At 40.5% G+C, this 18,547-nt stretch overlaps 1 protein-coding gene across 3 annotated transcripts in view; it reads right to left on the reverse strand.

The window, feature by feature from the left end:
- Positions 1-16,829, reverse strand: part of LOC122063586 — a gene marked incomplete in the record, with an annotated part of 55,228 nt that extends 38,399 nt beyond the window's left edge. Inside the window, 3 exon segments of one of the 3 annotated variants that reach the window (XM_042627292.1) lie at positions 11,538-11,688; positions 16,102-16,425; positions 16,693-16,829. In XM_042627292.1, coding sequence (XP_042483226.1) covers positions 11,538-11,648 — 111 coding nt within the window. 3 annotated transcript variants of the gene reach the window in all.
- Positions 16,830-18,547: the final 1,718 nt, after the last annotated feature.

Consider the following 18,547-nt stretch of genomic DNA (forward strand, 5'->3'; position numbering starts at 1 on the left):
AGGAAATTCAAAGGGGAAAGGAGAATAGAAGAAGCAGATTAAAAGAAGAATAGGAGAACTAAGAAAGGAAAAGGAAGAGATAAGAGGAAGCACTTAAAAGGGAAACGTTTAGAATCGCAGGGAAAGAGGAAGAAGGCCAAATGGCCAATAGTCACACCACACCAGCACAGCAAACAAAGACGCAAATTCTCTTATTTCACTCTGTACCTTGGGTTTACAATCATGAATAAAGAAAATAAAGAAGCCATATAGAATAGAAACTACTAAAACAGACTCTTCTCAAACTAGGAAACTAACAACTCAAACTCAATCTAATCCCCAATGAAGCTAACCCAAAATAAAACATAATAAGATGCGAAGTACAGTTATAACTTTAAGAAACAAATAAATCCCTACCAACCTTTCTTAGACCAAAAAGCATGGCGGTCTTCAGGTTTGGCTCGATCTGGATTTCCAGATCAGGCCATGCCAGTCTAGCCATGATAATGCTACTGCATCACATAATTACCAACAATGGGCAATGTGATAACAGATATCCAGCACTAAGGCTGTCATTGGTATCATTTACGTTTTTATTTTGCTGACACATTTCATTTTTGCAGATGTTTGGTATCATTTATGGCCCTTCTTTTAATTTAAAATGAATTAGAATAACAAAAAAACAAACATAAATGGGCCAGGAAGCATTAATGTACTATGCCCAAAACCATTTTTCTCCCTTTGTGTGCGAAGCCTTAATGAAGACGCGCTCTAACAATTAAATAAGGGTAAAAAGATAACAACAGATTGAAGCTTTTCTTGATTCAAACCCCCCCCCTCAAACCTAGGACTGTCTGTTTCTTCTGAAACTTACAGGGACGTCAGTGGTGGTGTTCTTGCATGGTTCCTGGACATATGTATTAGTGGCAACACCAGATGATTGCCACAGGGCCATCAGTGGTGGTGTTCTTCTGAAACCTAGGACTGTCTGTTTCTTCTAATCATCTAATCTTCCCACCCAAATGACTTCTATCCTAGGTTGTTTTACCTACTGTACATTGACAATAACACCTATTAAGCTATTGTGATGGACTTAGAGCTTTTCTTCAAGCATACCATGACATGACTGTCTTCAGTGATAGAGTCAGAGAAATGGTTTTGTCGGCTCCAAGGAACTCTCTGTGGTATTGACATAGAGTCGGAGGAACAGTTGTACTTTTACTTGTAAGTGTACTATTAAATGGTTTTTCTTCATTCCTAATGCATATTTTGAGAGAGAGAGAGAGAGAGCAACCCAGGCACGAGGCTCCCAGTACTGCAGGATTTGGGAGGGGCAAATGTATGCAGCCTTACCCCTGCTACGCAGGAGAGGCTGTTTCCAAGTTTCGAACCTGTAACCAACTAACCATCATGTTGCAATAGTGCAACCTAACCGCTATGCGACAGGCTCGCCCACTTTTTTTTGGGTGAATAAATGATTCATTACCAAAGAGACGAGAAAAATACAGCCCCAAAAAAGGGGGGAGGGCAAAAAAGAAAGCAAAACCCTTAACAAGATACAGGATTCCTGATTATCGAGCTTGGGAGCTCCTAGGAAGCAACAATGTGACAATTTCTGGGGGAGGGGGCAAGAGGAAGAAACTTTTGAGATCTTTGCTTTGACATCAAAGAATATGGAATTCCAAATCTTTCCAAGCGGCCAAGAATTGGAGGTCCATTTCCTATGATTTCTCTCCATCCAGATTTGATTTAAAGTAGCACAGAAAGCAAGTTTTCCCACATAGTCACAAATAGTCTTCCCTTGGAAGGTCATATCCATCCAAACCACCCACTCTCTTTGGAAGGGGAGAATTCTTCTATTAATAGGCCAGCATTTGGAGAGAACAAGCTTCCAAATGGAGGAGGAGACAGGGCAGGCAAAAAAGAGGTGATTCCTATCTTCCGGTTCGGAACCACAAAGGTAGCATAAAGGAGAGACCTGGATCATTCTTTGAATGAGGAAGGCTTGCGTGGGGAGGCAATTCAAAAAGACTCGCCATACTATGAAGCTTTGACGAGGGATGTGGTGCTTGAACCAGATAAGCTTATGCCAAGGGGAGGGAGGACCATAATGTCTGAAGAAGTCCCAAGCAGACTTTGCACTGAATTTGCCATTCGAGGCATGGTTCCAAACAATAATATCAGTTCACCTGAGACCCGGGTGAGGGATGCTTGGAAGAGAGGACCAGATTTCAGCTAATTGGGTGGAGGCAAGGTTAGGGGGAGCCATGAACCAGCGGAGATGTTATTAGCAATCATAGCATGTCTTGGGAGCCCAGAATTGTAGATATTTTTAGCACCGAAGATCTGAGAGAGGAGCCCTTTAGGGTGCCAAGGTTCTAGCTAAAGATAGGTGGAGGTACCATCCCTGATACGGGTGGAAATAACTCTGGAAGCCTTAGATCTTAAAGAGATTAACTTGCGCCATACCCAAGAGGCATCGGATGGAGAGTGGACCGACCAAAGAGTTTCCCACTTGAGAGGATGCGAATACACCCAGTCCACCCAAATGCTTTTCTTTTTGGTAACAACCTTCAAAATAAGATTGATGATACCTACCATGTTCACATCTTTGATGCGTCTCAAACCAAGACCCCCCTCATTCTTGGGAAGGCAAACAGCAGCCCAACTTAGGGGGCGAAAAAATCTAGAGGATTCGCATCCTTTCCAAAGGAAGGAAGCAAATAAACATTCCATCTTGGCCATGATCGCCTTGGGCAAACCGTAGATGTAGGATGCTTGAAGGACAGATCTGATGAGCTTAAGACGGCCCGCAAAGGATAATAGTTTTCCTTTCCATAATTGGAGGCGCTTTCTGATGATATCCAGCATGAGGGAGCAGTGATAACTTGAAAGCCTTGCGGGGATGAGAGGAAGACCCAAATACTTGACCGGGAGAGAGCCCAAAGCAAAACCTGTTTTCTGAAGGAGGAAAAGCTTGGAGGCATCCGAAATCCCAGTCAAGAAGATGAGAGATTTCCTAAGATTGATGCGAAGACCGAACATCGAAGCAAAGAGGCTCAGGCATTGCATAATAGTGTGTAAGAGACCAAAGGGTGGAGATCAAGGAAGATCCAATATTCCCAGCCCAGGATAAGATTGCTAATAATCCTAATGCAAGTCAAAGGGCGGAGATCAAGGAAGATCCAATATTCCCTTCCCTCAATAATTTTCTTACAACCAAATTAACAGACAAGAATTATCTCCTGTGGAAATCTCAGATCGTGCCACTACTTCGCTGCTATGATCTCTACACTCTTGTAGATGGATCATCTCCTTGTCCTCCCTCAACCTTGCCGCCTGCAACTCCAAATCCTGCTTTTGCTCAATGGTGTCGCAAGGACCATCTTGTTACATACTGGTTACTTGGCTCTCTTTCTGAACCAGTCCATCCCCAAGTGGTGCACTGCACATCATCTAGAGAAATCTGGACCGATTTAGAGAGACTTTATTCCACTTCCTCTGCTGCCCGGATCATGCAGCTTCGATTGCAACTCCAACAAACTAAGCGTGGAGGTTCATCTATCCATGATTATCTCCTTCAAATTAAGAATGTGGCTGATCAGTTGGCTGCCGCTGGGCACCCAGTCACGGATGAGGACCCTTGTCTTCATGTACTTAATGGTCTAGGTCTTGAATATGACGTTTTCGTTACGTCTGTGTCTACACGCAGCGACCTTCTTATGTATAATGATCTTCGAGGGATGTCACTTACCCAGGAATTACGACTACAGCCCTCTACAGGCAGCCCTGCCTTTCCTTTCACTGCTGCAAATGTTGCTACCAGCAACAACCAAATTGATTCCCGTGGTGGTAACCGTGGATCAAGAGGAGGAAATTTCCGAGGTGCACGCTTCCGTGGCAAGGCGCAATCTCGTGGTACTAGAGGTGGACGTTACCAACAAAACCACAATGGTGGCCCTCTTCATAATTCTTCTATGCATTTTCCCAATGACCAATGTCAGATTTGTGGTAGGATGGGCCACAAAGCGCTTGCGTGCAGACAACGCTATAATCATGCATATCAACATTCTTATAACCCACCTCCCAATGTCAACCTGACACAGTACTCAGCCGCTTCCTCCACAGAAAGCATCTGGTATCCAGATTCTGGAGCAACCAATCACATCACTGCAGATCTTGAGAATCTTCACATTGCATAGCTTACTCCGCCAATGATCAGGTTCAAATTGGCGATGGATCAGGTTTGTCTATTACCCATGTTGGTCGAACATATATTCCTGGTTCTTCATCTCCATTAAAGATGCAAGAAATACTTCGAGTACCATCTATAACTAAGAACCTTTTATCGGTTTCTCAATTCACAATAGATAATAATGTTCTTTTTTAATTTCACCCAGAATGTTTCTATGTGAAGGACCGATGGACAGGGCAGTGTCTGCTCCAAGGCAGAACTAAAAATGGGCTCTATCAACTAGTACTAAATAAGGCTGCGCCAGAGAATAAGAGTACCTTACAGGCTTTTGTTGGTGAACGTACCTCACTCAGTCAATGGCATAACCGGTTGGGACATCCAGCTTTTCGAATAGTCCGGAAAATAATATCATCTTTTGGATTACCTGTTACTTCAATGTCTAATTCATATGTTTGTAGTGGTTGTCAAATGGGTAAAAGCCACAAACTCCCATTTGCATAATCACAATCTAAATCGGTTGCCCCTTTAGATCTCATTTACTCAGATGTTTGGGGACCGTCACCTTTCACTACTCCTGATGGGTACCGATTTTATCTTATTTTTGTTGATGACTATAGCAAATTCATCTGGTTTTATCCTATGACATGCAAATCTGAGGTGATTGGACTGTTTCAAAAATTTAAAGTGTTGGTAGAAAACTTATTTGAACGCCGCATCAAGCGGTTTCACAGTGATTGGGGAGGAGAATTTAGAAATGTATCTCGCTTTCTCGAAGAATCAGGCATTGAACATCGACTCTCTTGTCCACATACCCATGAGCAAAATGGCTCTGTGGAGCAACGCCATAGACATATTGTCGAAAGTGGACTCGCTCTACTTGCCCATGCTTCAATTCCTCAATACTATTGGACTCAAGCCTTCGAGACAGCTGTTTTTTTAATCAACCGCCTCCCCACACAGATATTAGGGAATGTTTCCCCTATGTTCAAGTTACACGGCTACCATCCAACATATAATCAGCTTCGTGTCTTCGGCAGTTCTTGTTATCCCCTTTTAAGACCCTACAATCGTCACAAGATGGATTAGGGGGTGTTTGGTTCGGTAAATCAAATGGTGTATGTATCGGATATGAATGTCAATCTTTTGATAGACATTCTTCTGAATTATGTTTCTTTCTGAAAAATCGTTTGGTTGCCTTAAGGCTAGTGCATGTTTCTCGCGGGTTGAGATATTGGCTTCCGTAGAGAACGTCTTTCCGCTTTCTCCTTTTATACTAGGTGGTAAAAAGGTTTGCTCAAATCTGAGTTTAAGTATTGAGGTAAACTCAGATTTGGAACACATCCTTTGTAATATGGTCATTCATGGGAAGTAGGATGCTCACTCATGAGGGTCATCCTAGTGGAACCAAAACACTCCAAAAATTAAGAATTATCATTCTAAAGAATGTCATCCCAAAGATTTACCGAACCAAACAACCCATTATAGATCCTGCTTGCATGTTTTCTTAGGATATAGCTCTCAACACCGTGGTTATAAGTACCTTGACTTGGTTACAAGGAAAATTCTTATTTCACGCCATGTTGTCTTTGATGAGGACACATTCCCTTTTAATGTGCCCTCCACTAGTGCGAGTGAATCAGCCCTTAACCCACAGTCCATTCTTGGGCCAGCACACCTATTACCATTACTCTCTAGACCAAATATACAATAGTCCAACCCCTCAGTAGACACACCCAATGCATGTCCATCACCATTATATTCACCAAATATGGGCTCCCCTCTCCCTACTTCTGACCATATAGTAGACTTACTTGTGAACCCACCATCAACATCATCACCATCTCCAACACCTCCACCACCTCCTCCACCTCCTACAGCTCGACATCACATGATCACTCGCACCAGGGATGGCACTAGGCGTCCAAAGGCTCTATCGGTGGTTGCTCTTGACAATGTTGAACCCACCTCATATACTTCTGTAACTCGCCATCCTCAGTGGCGAAAGGCCATGGACACTGAGTTCAATGCTCTTTTATAGAATAGCACATGGACATTTGTGCCATACAAACCCACCATGAATGTTGTAGGATGCAAATGGGTTTATCGATTAAAGAGAAAGGCAGATGGCTCCATAGACAGATACAAAGCCCGACTCGTTGCAAAGGGTTACAATCAACAGGAGGGTGTTGATTATGCAGAAACATTTAGTCCAGTTGTCAAGCCAACCACTATACGATTAGTTCTCTCAATTGCTTTGTCAAAGTCTTGGCCAATAAGGCAGCTGGATGTCCAAAATGCCTTCTTACATGGGTTTTTAAATGAAGAAGTGTTCATATCTCAACCACCTGGATTCATTGACACAACACATCCTAGTCATGTGTGCCGCTTAAACAAGTCGCTCTATGGTCTCAAACAAGCTCCGAGGGCTTGGTTCGAGCGACTAAGCTCTTTTTGTTGGAATTTAGCTTTGTAGGCTCCAAAACAGACACATCTTTGTTTATACTAAGGGTGGCCAAACAATTTACATACTAATATATGTTGATGACATAATTGTCACAGGAAGTACTTCCACTATCATTAACCGTTTTATTCAACAAATGGCTGCTACTTTTGCTATCACAGACTTGGGTCCTCTACATTATTTCTTGGGCATCAATGTAGTGCCAGTGTCTAAGGGTCTTCTCTCTCAAGAACAGTATATCGTTGACTTGCTCTCTCGTACCAATATGACAGAGTGCAAAGCGGTATCTACTCCCATTTCCACAATGGCAAGACTTACCAAGTCATCTGGAACCTTAATGGAAGACCCAACCTTATACCGTAGCACTATGGGGGCATTGCAATATGCTACGCTTACAAGACCGGACATCCAATTTGATGTCAACAAAGTCTGTCAATTTATGCATAAACCAGCCTCTGATCATTGGGTTGCTATGAAAAGGATTCTACGCTACTTAAAAGGGACTATCCCCAATGGTCTTCTTCTTGATCCATGCACCTCTATGACATTATCAGCATTTTCCGATGCAGATTGGGCAAGCTGTCCTGATGATAGGAAATCAACTGGTGGTTTTGCTATATATCTTGGGTCCAACTTAATCTCATGGAGTTCAAGGAAGCAAGCCACAGTTGCGCGCTCAAGCACTGAGTATGAATATCGTGCTATTGCAAATGTTGCAGCTGAACTCATATAGCTACAATCACTTTTGAAAGAACTCAATCTGTATTTGCCCTGTGCTCCAATCCTATGGTATGACAATGTAGGAGCGACATACCTCACGGCCAATCCAGTATTCCATGCTCGTACAAAACACGTCAAGATTGACTTCCATTTTGTATGAGACAAAGTGGCCAAAGGTGACCTCAGTGTGCGCTTCATCTCTACTAAAGACCAGATTGCAGATATATTCACAAAAGCACTAACGACATCACGATTTCAATATCTTTTGAACAATCTCAAGGTGACATCGTCCCCGTTGAGATTGCAGGAGCATGTAAGAGACCAAAGGGCAGAGATCAAGGAAGATCCAATATTCCCAGCCCAGGATAAGATTGCTAATAATCCTAATGCAAGTCAAAGGGCAGTAATCAGGGAAAATCCAATATTTCCAGCTCAGGATAAGATTCATAAGTATCCTAATGCAACTCTGGCATATGCTATCAATAAATTGGATAAGGATCCTAATCATTGTAATTATCCAATTACCATGTATGAGAGATTTCATCCCTTGATTACTCTCTCATTAACCATAAATAAGCAGTGTAACCTTGGAGGGAATTCACAGTGAAAATACCAAGAATATTGGAGGACGTAGGTTGGACTCAACTCTCCAATTGAACCTCGGAAAAGTGTTGGTGTCTATCTCTCCTTTCTTCTTTCTTCTCATTTCAACTACCATATCTTAACATAGTGTCAAAGGAGGAATCATCAGCTCAAGAAAAGATCTTCAGATCATCAGCAAAAGCAAGGTGAGTGAGCCTAATGGCCTTGCATTTGGAGATGGGGGAGATGGTATCATGGTACCCTAGTCCGAAGCACCTTGAAGACTGCGGGAGAGAACCCCCATAGCAAGACAAAAAATATAAGGGGATAAAGGGCATCCCTGACGAATGCCAGTAGTAGAGAAGTATCTCGCCGAGCTGCCATTGACCAACTCTAAAAATTTGGGGAAGGCAATGCAGTGAAAGGTCCAGTTGGTGAAGATAGGAGGGAAGCCCATCATGCTGAGAACTGAAACAATGTAATCCTATCTTAAGGAGTCAAAAGCCTTGTGATCAATTTTCATAAGAGCAGCTGGGGGTGGGATTTTCTATCAAAGCCTCTAACAATTTCATGACAGAGAAGAATAGTCTCCAATGGACCTTCTCAGAATGAAGGCAGACTAGTTGTCACTAACAAGGGTGCCAATGAGGATCTTGATCCAATTGGCAAGGATCTTTGCAATAAACTTGTAAAGGAGATTGCAAGGAGAGATCGGTCTGAAGTCATGCATTGTGTCTGACAAAGGAAGGTATGACTGATAGCCTTGATCTAGATGGTGTTGAAAAAGAAACTCTTGACGCTTTGATAAGATCCGCTTTAATGATGTCCCAAGCAGCTACAAAGAAGCCCATACTGAATCCATCGGGACCCAAAGCTTTGCTGGCTTTGTGGGAGAGGATGGCAGCAATAATCTCATCATCAAAGAGGATGGCCCAGAGCGTTGGAGCAACATTGTCCGGAACAAATTTGTTTATGAGCCCCTCTGGAATGGGCAAAGCTGGGGAAGCAGTCGGGTTAAACAGAAGCTTGAAATGATTGATAGCTGCCTCTTTTATCTCATCCACTTTAGAAACTTGGGACCCATCAGGATTTGATAGCATGATGATGGAGTTGAAGTTGGTTTTGGCCTTCAAGGATCGGTGGAAATAGGAGTTAGAATCTCGCCCACTTCCTAATGCATATTTAGTTGTTTTAATTGAATTTTGTATGTTCTAGTACCAAATTATGAGTAGAATAGTCTATATTGGGGGAGGTATACAGCAGGGACAACGTACACCAGCAAACTAGGATCCAAAACCAACCTACCGTTTTGGGGGTGTGCGTTTTTACAGACTGGAGGTTCCAATATGTTTAGAGATGCTTAATTAGGGTTTCTTGAAGTTTTGGGCCAAAATATAGCCATTTAACCACCGAAATGGTCAAAATGGTACAGGTTTCGGTCAAAATCTGACTGAAACCAGAAATATCGAACTATGTCTCCCCCCCCAAAAAAAAGCCCTCTTTTGGGTAGAAAAGATTTTGAACCTACTAAAGCACTTCTTCTATAATGCTGGCCCATGATCAACAAATAATGAAGGCTTCAATGATTGTATTTTTTGTTCGAGGAACTAGAAGGCTCATATAAAATACCTCATCCCAACCAAATGGGGTTGGCTGCATGGTTCCAGGCGAAGACAAAATATTAAAAATAATAGTAAAAAGAAAAGAACACACAATAACAACTCAGAAATATACCACTTAAATGGGGTCTAATACATGGATCCATGCCCTCCAAAAAGCTCTATTCAAGGACCTAATTGAGTCAAGACCTAAACCATGAATGTATGTCCCCAATCCCCACTACTTCTCATAGAGTCATTTTAGACCTGCCCCTAACTCTTTTAGTTCCTTAAGTATGAATCTGATCACTCCTCCATACTGTACTTCCAAAGGCCTCTGGTAAACTTGGCCATGCCACCTCAAACGACTTTCTCGGAGTGTATCATGTATCAGGGCAACCCCCAAATCATCACTAATATGATCATTGCGTACTTTATCCTTCCTAGTCTTGTCACACATCAATCTCTACATCCTCGTCTCTACTACACATTTTATCTATATGACTCTTCTTAATTGTCCAACATTCCACCCCAATACATCATAATCAGTCATACAAATGCCCTATAGAATATTCTTTTAAGCTTTAAAGGTATGCATCGATCGCACAACACTCCAGATGAACCTCTCCATTTCATCCATCCCACTTTAGTTCTATGTGAAACATCATCTTCTATATCACTTTCTTTCTTTATGGTTGACCCCATATATCTAAAATAATCACTTTGCGCTATCCCTCTCCTCTCAATATTCACCATTTCGTTATTCGTCTTAATGTAACGAAAGTGTCACACCAAATACTCCGTCTTCATTCTACTTATCTTGAAACCTCTAGATTCCAAAGTTGATCTCCATAACTCTAACTTACCGTTAATCGTTGTTTTTGTCTCATCCACCAAAACAATATCATCAGCAAAAAAATACACCACGGAACCTCATCTTGAATGTTCTTGGTAAATCATCCATGATAAGTGCAAACAAGTAAAGGGATTAAAACTGACCCTTGACGTAACACAATGGTGATTGGAAATTCACTACCTTGACCTTCCACGATTCTCACACTAGTGACCATGCCCTCGTACATATCTTTAACTATGCCTACATATTTACTTGAAACACTTCACTTCTCTAGTACTTGCCATATTAACTCCCTAGAGACTCTGTCATAAGCTTTTTCTAGGTCAATAAAGACCATATGGAGACCTTTTTGCTATCTCTAAATCTTTCCATGAATCTCCTAAGTAAATAGCTCTTTAGTGGATCTTCCTAGCATAAAACCAAATTGGTTATCCGTAATAGTAGCTTCTTTTCTCAAGTGGGTTTCAATAACCCTCTCACATAATTTCAAAGTATGACTCATTAGTATTATGCCTCTATAATTATTGCAGCACTGAATGTCACCTTTATGTTTGTAGATCAGAACAACAGTGTCTCTTCCATTCATCTGGAATTTTCCTTTTACTCATAATCTTGACAAACAGTTTGGTTAACCAAGACACACCACATAAACCTAAGCTCTGCCACACTTCCATTGGGACCTCATCTGGGCCTAGTGTCTTGCCTACTTTCATATTTCTTAAGGTTTCCTTAACATCAAACACCCTAACCTTTCATACATACATATATATATATATATATATGTGGGGGGGGGGGGGGTGTGGTGTCTTTATGATTAATGCAATCTTCTGGGCCATTCTTACTCAAAACGCCTCCACTTAATAGGCTATGAAAATACTCTTCCCATCTCTCCACAATGTTCTCATTCCTTACCAACACTCTAACATAAAACGTTCATATAATGAGCAAAATATGCAAAACAACTACCATTCCCAACCAAAGGAGAAAATCAGAAAAAACCAAAGAAATGGTTGTGCATGTGATTGATGATTACCCAGGGGTGGTACTAATATGCTTGTTAAATGGGCCAAGTATTTAAGCTTAAAATACAATAAATCAGAAAATATGAAATTATTGAAAAAGGAACCAATAAGTAAGAATGATAACCTCCTTAGAACAAGTCGTCAACAGAGAGCGTATGCCCAACTTAAATGATTTCATTAGATTTATTTGCCTCAATCCTGGTGGAGGAGGATGAGGTTGACCCACTTGATCCATTTGATGATGCAACAAGATAGCAGTCTAGACCACCTGGCACCTACAATATTTAATAATGTGGGAATAAGGAAATCCATTAAAGTTGAGAGGGAAACAGAGAGAGATTGAAGAAAAAGGAAAGAGGAAAAGAAAATGTCCAAGGAAATTGATACCCAAAACAGTGAAACTACCAATCAACTACTACTTTTCACTTTGGGACTGTTTTAGTGTGACGACTTTCACATTCAAATTTGACAATGCAAGATCTCCTACAACTTTAAGCAACTAAATTCAACCCAACAAAGCCTTATCCCAACTAAACAAGGTGGAACCACATGATTTCACCATTTCCCTCTATTTAAAGTCCTTTATGACTTTATTCATCCAAAAAAAAAAAAAAAAAAAAGTCCTCCATAACTTTCAAAATCATACCGGATCAAGCATCATGGAGCAAGATTCTTGAAGCACTTGGTTGGAAGCAATGGATCAACCATTTAGCATAGCGGGTGTTGAGCTAAGACAAATGCCTGAATTCATTATTCCCACCAAACCTTACTTTAAATGAAGATTGTCAACAACATAACCTTCAATCCAATAAGCTTCCACAACAATGGTTTAATTCAGGTCCTCCACAATGACCCAGATGTTTATGGTTGATCTGAAAGCAATGAATTTCAATCTTCTGGCTTGCAAGATGATGCAGATGGGCCTGGGAAGATGGGATTAATTTAGTCCTTTGATTTGTTTCCTTTATTGTTAGTGTAGGGTGTGGTCAAGTTTGCAGAAAAATTCAATTTTAGATTTCAGTTGCTTATATTTTAAATTAATTTCCATTAATTGATGTTATTTTCCTTTAAGTAGTCATGTGAGACAATGGAGATTTCAGTTTTGAGATTTTGAAGAATTGAAGGATTTTTGCTTCGTTTGAAACCATGGATGATGTGAGCTTCGACTACCTCTCACCCCACTGATCTTCTGCTCTTCTTTTCTCTAATATTTTTCCCTATTTCTTTGCTGTTTATTTCCCATACCTGAGAATACTCTGTTCTGGGCGGTACTTCCAGCCCTAATATTGGAGATCGATCTCCATTGATACTCCTCAAATGAGCCTGAGATTTAGGGCGTGAGAACCTCTATCCTAGGCACCATGAACCCTAGAATTTCAGCCCCAAAGATCTTTCCAGTCGTGAGGAACGAGACCTGCAACAAAGCTGAAACCCAAAACTGCGGCCAGGTTCAGTTCAGTGGTTGAATACTCCTCTTTCAAACGAGCTTTTGGTTGACCAATAATGGGATTCCAGAGGCCTGTTAGTGTAGTACCTTTGCCTGCAACTTCAGCTCTAATCGTGCTCTTTTCGGCTGAGATCTCCCATTCATAGCAGGGCTGGGTCTAACGCTTGGTGTTCCATTGTCAAGAAGAAGAAGGCTGGTTCTCTAAATTTACAAGTAAGTACAGTTACTTAAATTTATAAGAAAGCCCCTGTCCTGAAAAGTGTGTTCTATTATTTCCTCCCTTACTTTAGCAATTATAGAATACCCCCTCTTCTAAATTCCTATCTCAGTTGTCCCTGTCACTTGTTATGCTATCAGTAATGCACATGATTGTTACTGAAATTACAAGAATGCCACTCATCTATTAAATTGAGATATTTTGTCATTATTGTGGGCCCTAAGCGATCCGATTCCAGCTTTTGGAACCCGTATCTGCATCACAAGATCTCTAGGGAAGTTTAATTGCAGAGATGATAATCACAACACAGATGTCAAAAGGAAAGATGAAAATGAGACATACGGAAAATAACAAAATTTTCTTGCTTTTTCACTCTCAAAATTTCCTCTTCATTGTGTTCAGTTACGTTGATGACCAAAAGAGAGCTCCTGAGAAGCCACTGAGAGAGAAGAAGAAGTTGAAATAATTGGTTTAACATAGAAATAAGATCTTGGTTGGGGATAGACCAGTAACCTTTTTTTTTTTTTTTTGGTAAGAGTTAGCTACATAGGAGTTGCTACTTTTCTTGTTTGAGTTTGTTTTATTTGCTAGATCGAGTTGGTTTCCAAATAGAGTAAATTTCTACTTTGAGTTGGGATGTTTCTTATTTTTATAATTTAACTTACTACAATGAGAAGAGATTGAATGAAAGAAATTGGGTCAGTGTTTACATACGTGTTGTGATTGTGGCAATGTTCCTTCGCTCTTCCCCTCTCTTCTTGTTCTCCCCATCAAAGCATGGCTTTCTTCACTCGGTGAGTCGCTCATGTTCCTATTCCTCTTTTCCCTTGCCTTTCCATTCTTATGTTCCCTTATTCCTCCATTTATGTTCTACCTATTATTTGTCGATTAGCGGTCCTATGGGTTGAGAACTAACATGTTAGACCTCCGTGGAATCTGAATCATTGGCTCTGAAATTAGGGAGTGGCATTTCACCCCTGACCACAACCCATCCGTTGATTCTTCATCAGTCGGTTTGGACCTCCACTTAGTTTCACCCAAGCTTTATCCTGGTCATGGGCAGATCACCCAAGTTGAGTCCATAAGCAATACAATTGCCCTATGAAGATTCACTTTTGCTACGGCTCCAGTGGGTTCCCTTAACCAAGCCATTGCCTATGAGTCGCCAGCTCATTCTTCAACATAAGTTCCACTATCCTAGGAGACCCTGATCTTTGAGTCCTTGACCATTGAAACCCTTCCTGTTGGTAGCTATTTTGGCATTTCCCGAGACCTATCCGGAAAGTACCGCCATAATTCGTTTTAGGAGTTGGTCTTTGAATTGATGCTTGTTTGATGATGCTTCTATGGTTTAGAATCAATATAGTGAGGGATTACGAAACTGTTTATATTTCTCATGGTATTTGGAGCTATAGTTGAAGGGTTGGATCAATCACAAGGAAATCCTTCTCACTGGTTCCTGTACGCTGTCAAGAGGTTGACGACAACCTCATATGTTAGTTTATTCTACTCTTATTTCATTATTTCCAGAATTACCCCTCCCCTTTATTTCTGATTCATTCATGTACTTTAATTATCTTTGATTCCTAGTTGAAGCATTCATTAATTCCTACTTTCCTTCTTGTCCCTTCCACTATCTAATTACCAATCTGCCTTTAAAAATTTTTTCTATTTACAGTCCAGCCACCCCCCTTGCAAACTCAAGAAGAAAATCATTAGCCTCCCTCCATCAGTAACCTCTACAAAATCATATCTTGACAACAAGCCCAAGCATTCCACCCAAAACCTTGAAGAAAAAATGCTAACCCAACTAACTTGGATACCTCTTACAAAAGCACAACTTCAAAACAAGATATGGGTGGACGTATGGGGAGATCTGGACAAACAAAATTTCTTAACAGAAGCACAACTCCAATACAAACCACAACATTAAAGCAAATAACAGAAACATAATATTGCTTCCACAAAGAAAATCAGTTACGATTGCCCTAGCAGGGCCCCAGACCGTAGCTCCACCCACCAAGAGAGAGAGAGGCAGACCCCTCTCTGCAATTGTTCAAATGCTTCCAAAATGTTTTTTTAAAACCATAGTGCTAGTCCTTTTGAGCATAAATCTGAGAAGAGAAAACCAACTTGCTTTTGAACATCCTATTATATGATTGTGTGCTCATATGAAAACAAACTGCTGTTGAACATCCTGCTCTTAAGAACCATATCTAACAAATTGAGATTTGTAGCGTTTTAATTGGTTTTAATTGGATCAAAAGAGAAAACATTCATGTTAACCCCAAAACAGGATAAGGAATTCCTCTACTTTACAGAATTTTCCTTCCCACCAAACCTAAGAAAGCGTAACTTTCTTTTCTTTTACATGTTTTTCCATTCCAAATTCCACCTTTCCACATTCCACAATTTTACTCTCAAACAAAACCTTTCCTGTGGAGATCTAACAATTGCTGATAAATTAGTTACAATTATATGTCACAGAACATGACATTTGATCAAATCCTCAAATTATTATAATTAGATGATAATATCAGTGTGCCATACCAAAAGCAAATCAAGTCCAAAGCCTTGGCTTATTCATGCATTTCAAAGTTAATCAATATAGCAAAAAGGAGTACAATGTAGCTACAAAAGAGTGCTGCATAAATGAATTTTTTGCATTACGTCTTAAACCCTGTAGACCAAACAGAAATCAGCAAATCAAAACCATATGAACTGTGAAATCAGCTCCTTTTCTATGAACAGGGAGGAGGAACAAGCCAAGCCCTAGTAAAATACCAAAAATGAAAACCAAAAAAAAAAAAAAAAAAATAGGGTACGGGGATCTCGACACACCACAAATCATAACCATATGTACGGTGAAATCGGCAACATTCTCACGCATTACAGATGTGAACTAAACCAATTACTGTAAATAGCATAAAAACCTTAACATATTTACCAGGCTCATCAACGGATCCAGCAAGTACAATCCTCAATAGATGCATTACATCAACAAAGGAAGAGAAATAGGCGAACCTGTTTGAGCGAAAACGAGCAGAGAGCTAGGTTGAGAGGTAATCTGGTTACTTGCAGAGATTTGAGTCTTCACAGATGAGATCTGGGTCGAGCAGATAGGAAGATTAATACCTTCAGCAAGGTCAAGCAGAGTCTATAGTTCGACCAGACAGCAAGGAAGAGCAGAGATCTGTGGGCGGCGACCTGATTCGAGCTGAGAGCAAGGTCGATAAGCAAGGAAGCAGCAATCAGGAAAAAGGAACAAGGAGGAAGGACTTCCAGGCGTGATCGACGAGCAGATATGAGCAGAGGAGCTCTCCCTTGAGAAGATATGACAAGAGCCTTCTGTTTTGTAATTCAAAAAATTAGGGATGTAAGAGAGTATGGATACCCTTCTGTTTTTCTTGGTAAGAGAGTATGGATACCCTTAAACGATACCAATACGAATTGAATTCCAATTTTTAACTTGGGAAAAGGACAAGCATACTTGTAGGATAACCAGGTATCAAGTATGATAGCGTTTATTGATCATTGGATTAAAGATATTAAATCTGGACCATAGTTTAGATATACACTTTACAATTAAATATCCGACATCTTTTTGTAAAATACCTTACATGAAATGCGAATTACACTTTTCTCCGCTCTTTTCTGTCTCTCATCTCTACCAGTATCGGCCCTCCACTGAAAGAATCTTTCAACTCACCAGCTCCTTTACGGGGAGGGAATCTGGCGGAGAACTGGCGGAGACAATTTCAAATCCCCCTCTTCTTCTTCTCCCTCCCTCCTCACCTCTCTCCAAATCACGAAGACAGAACTAGGGTTTCTCCTTCTTCTTCCTCATTCAAATGAAAGAATATGGATGATCGATCATGCGTCCCCTTCTTCTCAATGTTTGAGTTCCTGCCCTTGATTCCTAATATATCATCCATCTCCTTTGTAAATTTTGAAATTTAATCTGTCTTTTGAGATCATATCTTTGTGACTGCATTTGTTAAAAACATTGAGTGATTTCTATTAGGCAGCAGCAGAGCTTTCCAGGGATCGGGTGGTTGTGGGGATTTGTGATGGACCAATGCTGATCAAGAAAGAGGTTTGTTCTATTTATTTCATATTTGTGATTATGTCAATTTATTCAGATGTTTTTGCACGGTTTCATGGATGATAGGGTAGCTTGAATAGAGGATTTGTGCCGTTCTGGGTTTTCTCCAGTTGGCAGACTTGATTGAGCCCATCGATGTGAGAATGAAAGTTGTAGAGGATTACATCAAGGTAAGATAGGAAAATCCTCCTCACAGCATTTTCTAGCTTTTTGCAAAATGATGGGTTTTCGTTGTATACGTTGTCCAAACTCATTTAATCTTCTTGTCACCACTCACCACTCGATTCTGTCAAAAAGGATTTTTTCTTTTGCAAGAAATCAGATAGTTCAAAAGTTGTGGGGAGCTTAAAACTGAAAATTTCTCAGCATTACATAATTTTGTATAGTTATGGTGAATGTCAGTATGACTTGTGGTTAATTCATCCTGTAACTAGTCTGTCACTTTCCAAGTTGATAACAACCATTATTATTAGAGAAAAACCAGAGACAGCACCTCAAGGGAGTTTGAATCAGCATTCCCCAAACCATGTGAACACTAAAACTTTATTGCTTTTTGTGCAACAGCTGTTGGGCCCGTTTAAACATCAAACAAATTCAATTTCCAAGCTATTCTCTAGAATACCCACGCTCAAGTGTCTATACCTTACAGTCAAAATGTCAAACAAACCCAAACCCAGCAACCCCCCACCTCAAAGGGTGAGCTTAAATTCTGACCTCTTGGATGTAACTCAGAGAACCATTAGAAGGAGAAGAAGATTGAGTTCTTATGGATAGAAATTTCCAGAACCCCCATTCCAACCCTTCACATATTCACTCCATTAATTCCAAGCAAGTGATGTCAAATGTGTGGCTATTCCCAAGGATGCTAACAAGGATAGCAGTAGTGTTGCCGGTTGTTCTTTTGGGATGGGCTTATCAGGCTACACATCTATTTGCAATATTCAATTAGATGGTACTCAAATTATATTTGTAGGTGAATCTTTAGCTCAAATTGGAAGAGCACCTGGGTATTACCCAGGGTTTGATGGTTCGAATCCATCAAGATTCTTGTAAATTGGCTGTACATCTTTTTTTAACTTGTCTTGTGAATGTTGGGGAAATGGAAAAGAAATTGATAAACATATCCATTTTGCTGCCTTGTCTCACTTTCAGTCCTCAGTGGCTTATGTAAGGCCAACTCTATCAAAATTTTGAAGGCTATGAACAGAGATCATTTTAATTACTTGTAATGAGTTTGTGGTTCAATTATGCTCTGTAGAAATCACAGTGAAATGTACCAGCCATTGTTTGTAGTTGAAGGGGATTTCAGTGTACCGGAGCTTCTACTTGTGCTGTGGGTGACTAGAATGAATGATCTCCTTATCC

Source organism: Macadamia integrifolia, unplaced genomic scaffold (genome assembly GCF_013358625.1).
Source record: "Macadamia integrifolia cultivar HAES 741 unplaced genomic scaffold, SCU_Mint_v3 scaffold1370, whole genome shotgun sequence".
NCBI classification, from domain to species: domain Eukaryota; kingdom Viridiplantae; phylum Streptophyta; class Magnoliopsida; order Proteales; family Proteaceae; genus Macadamia; species Macadamia integrifolia.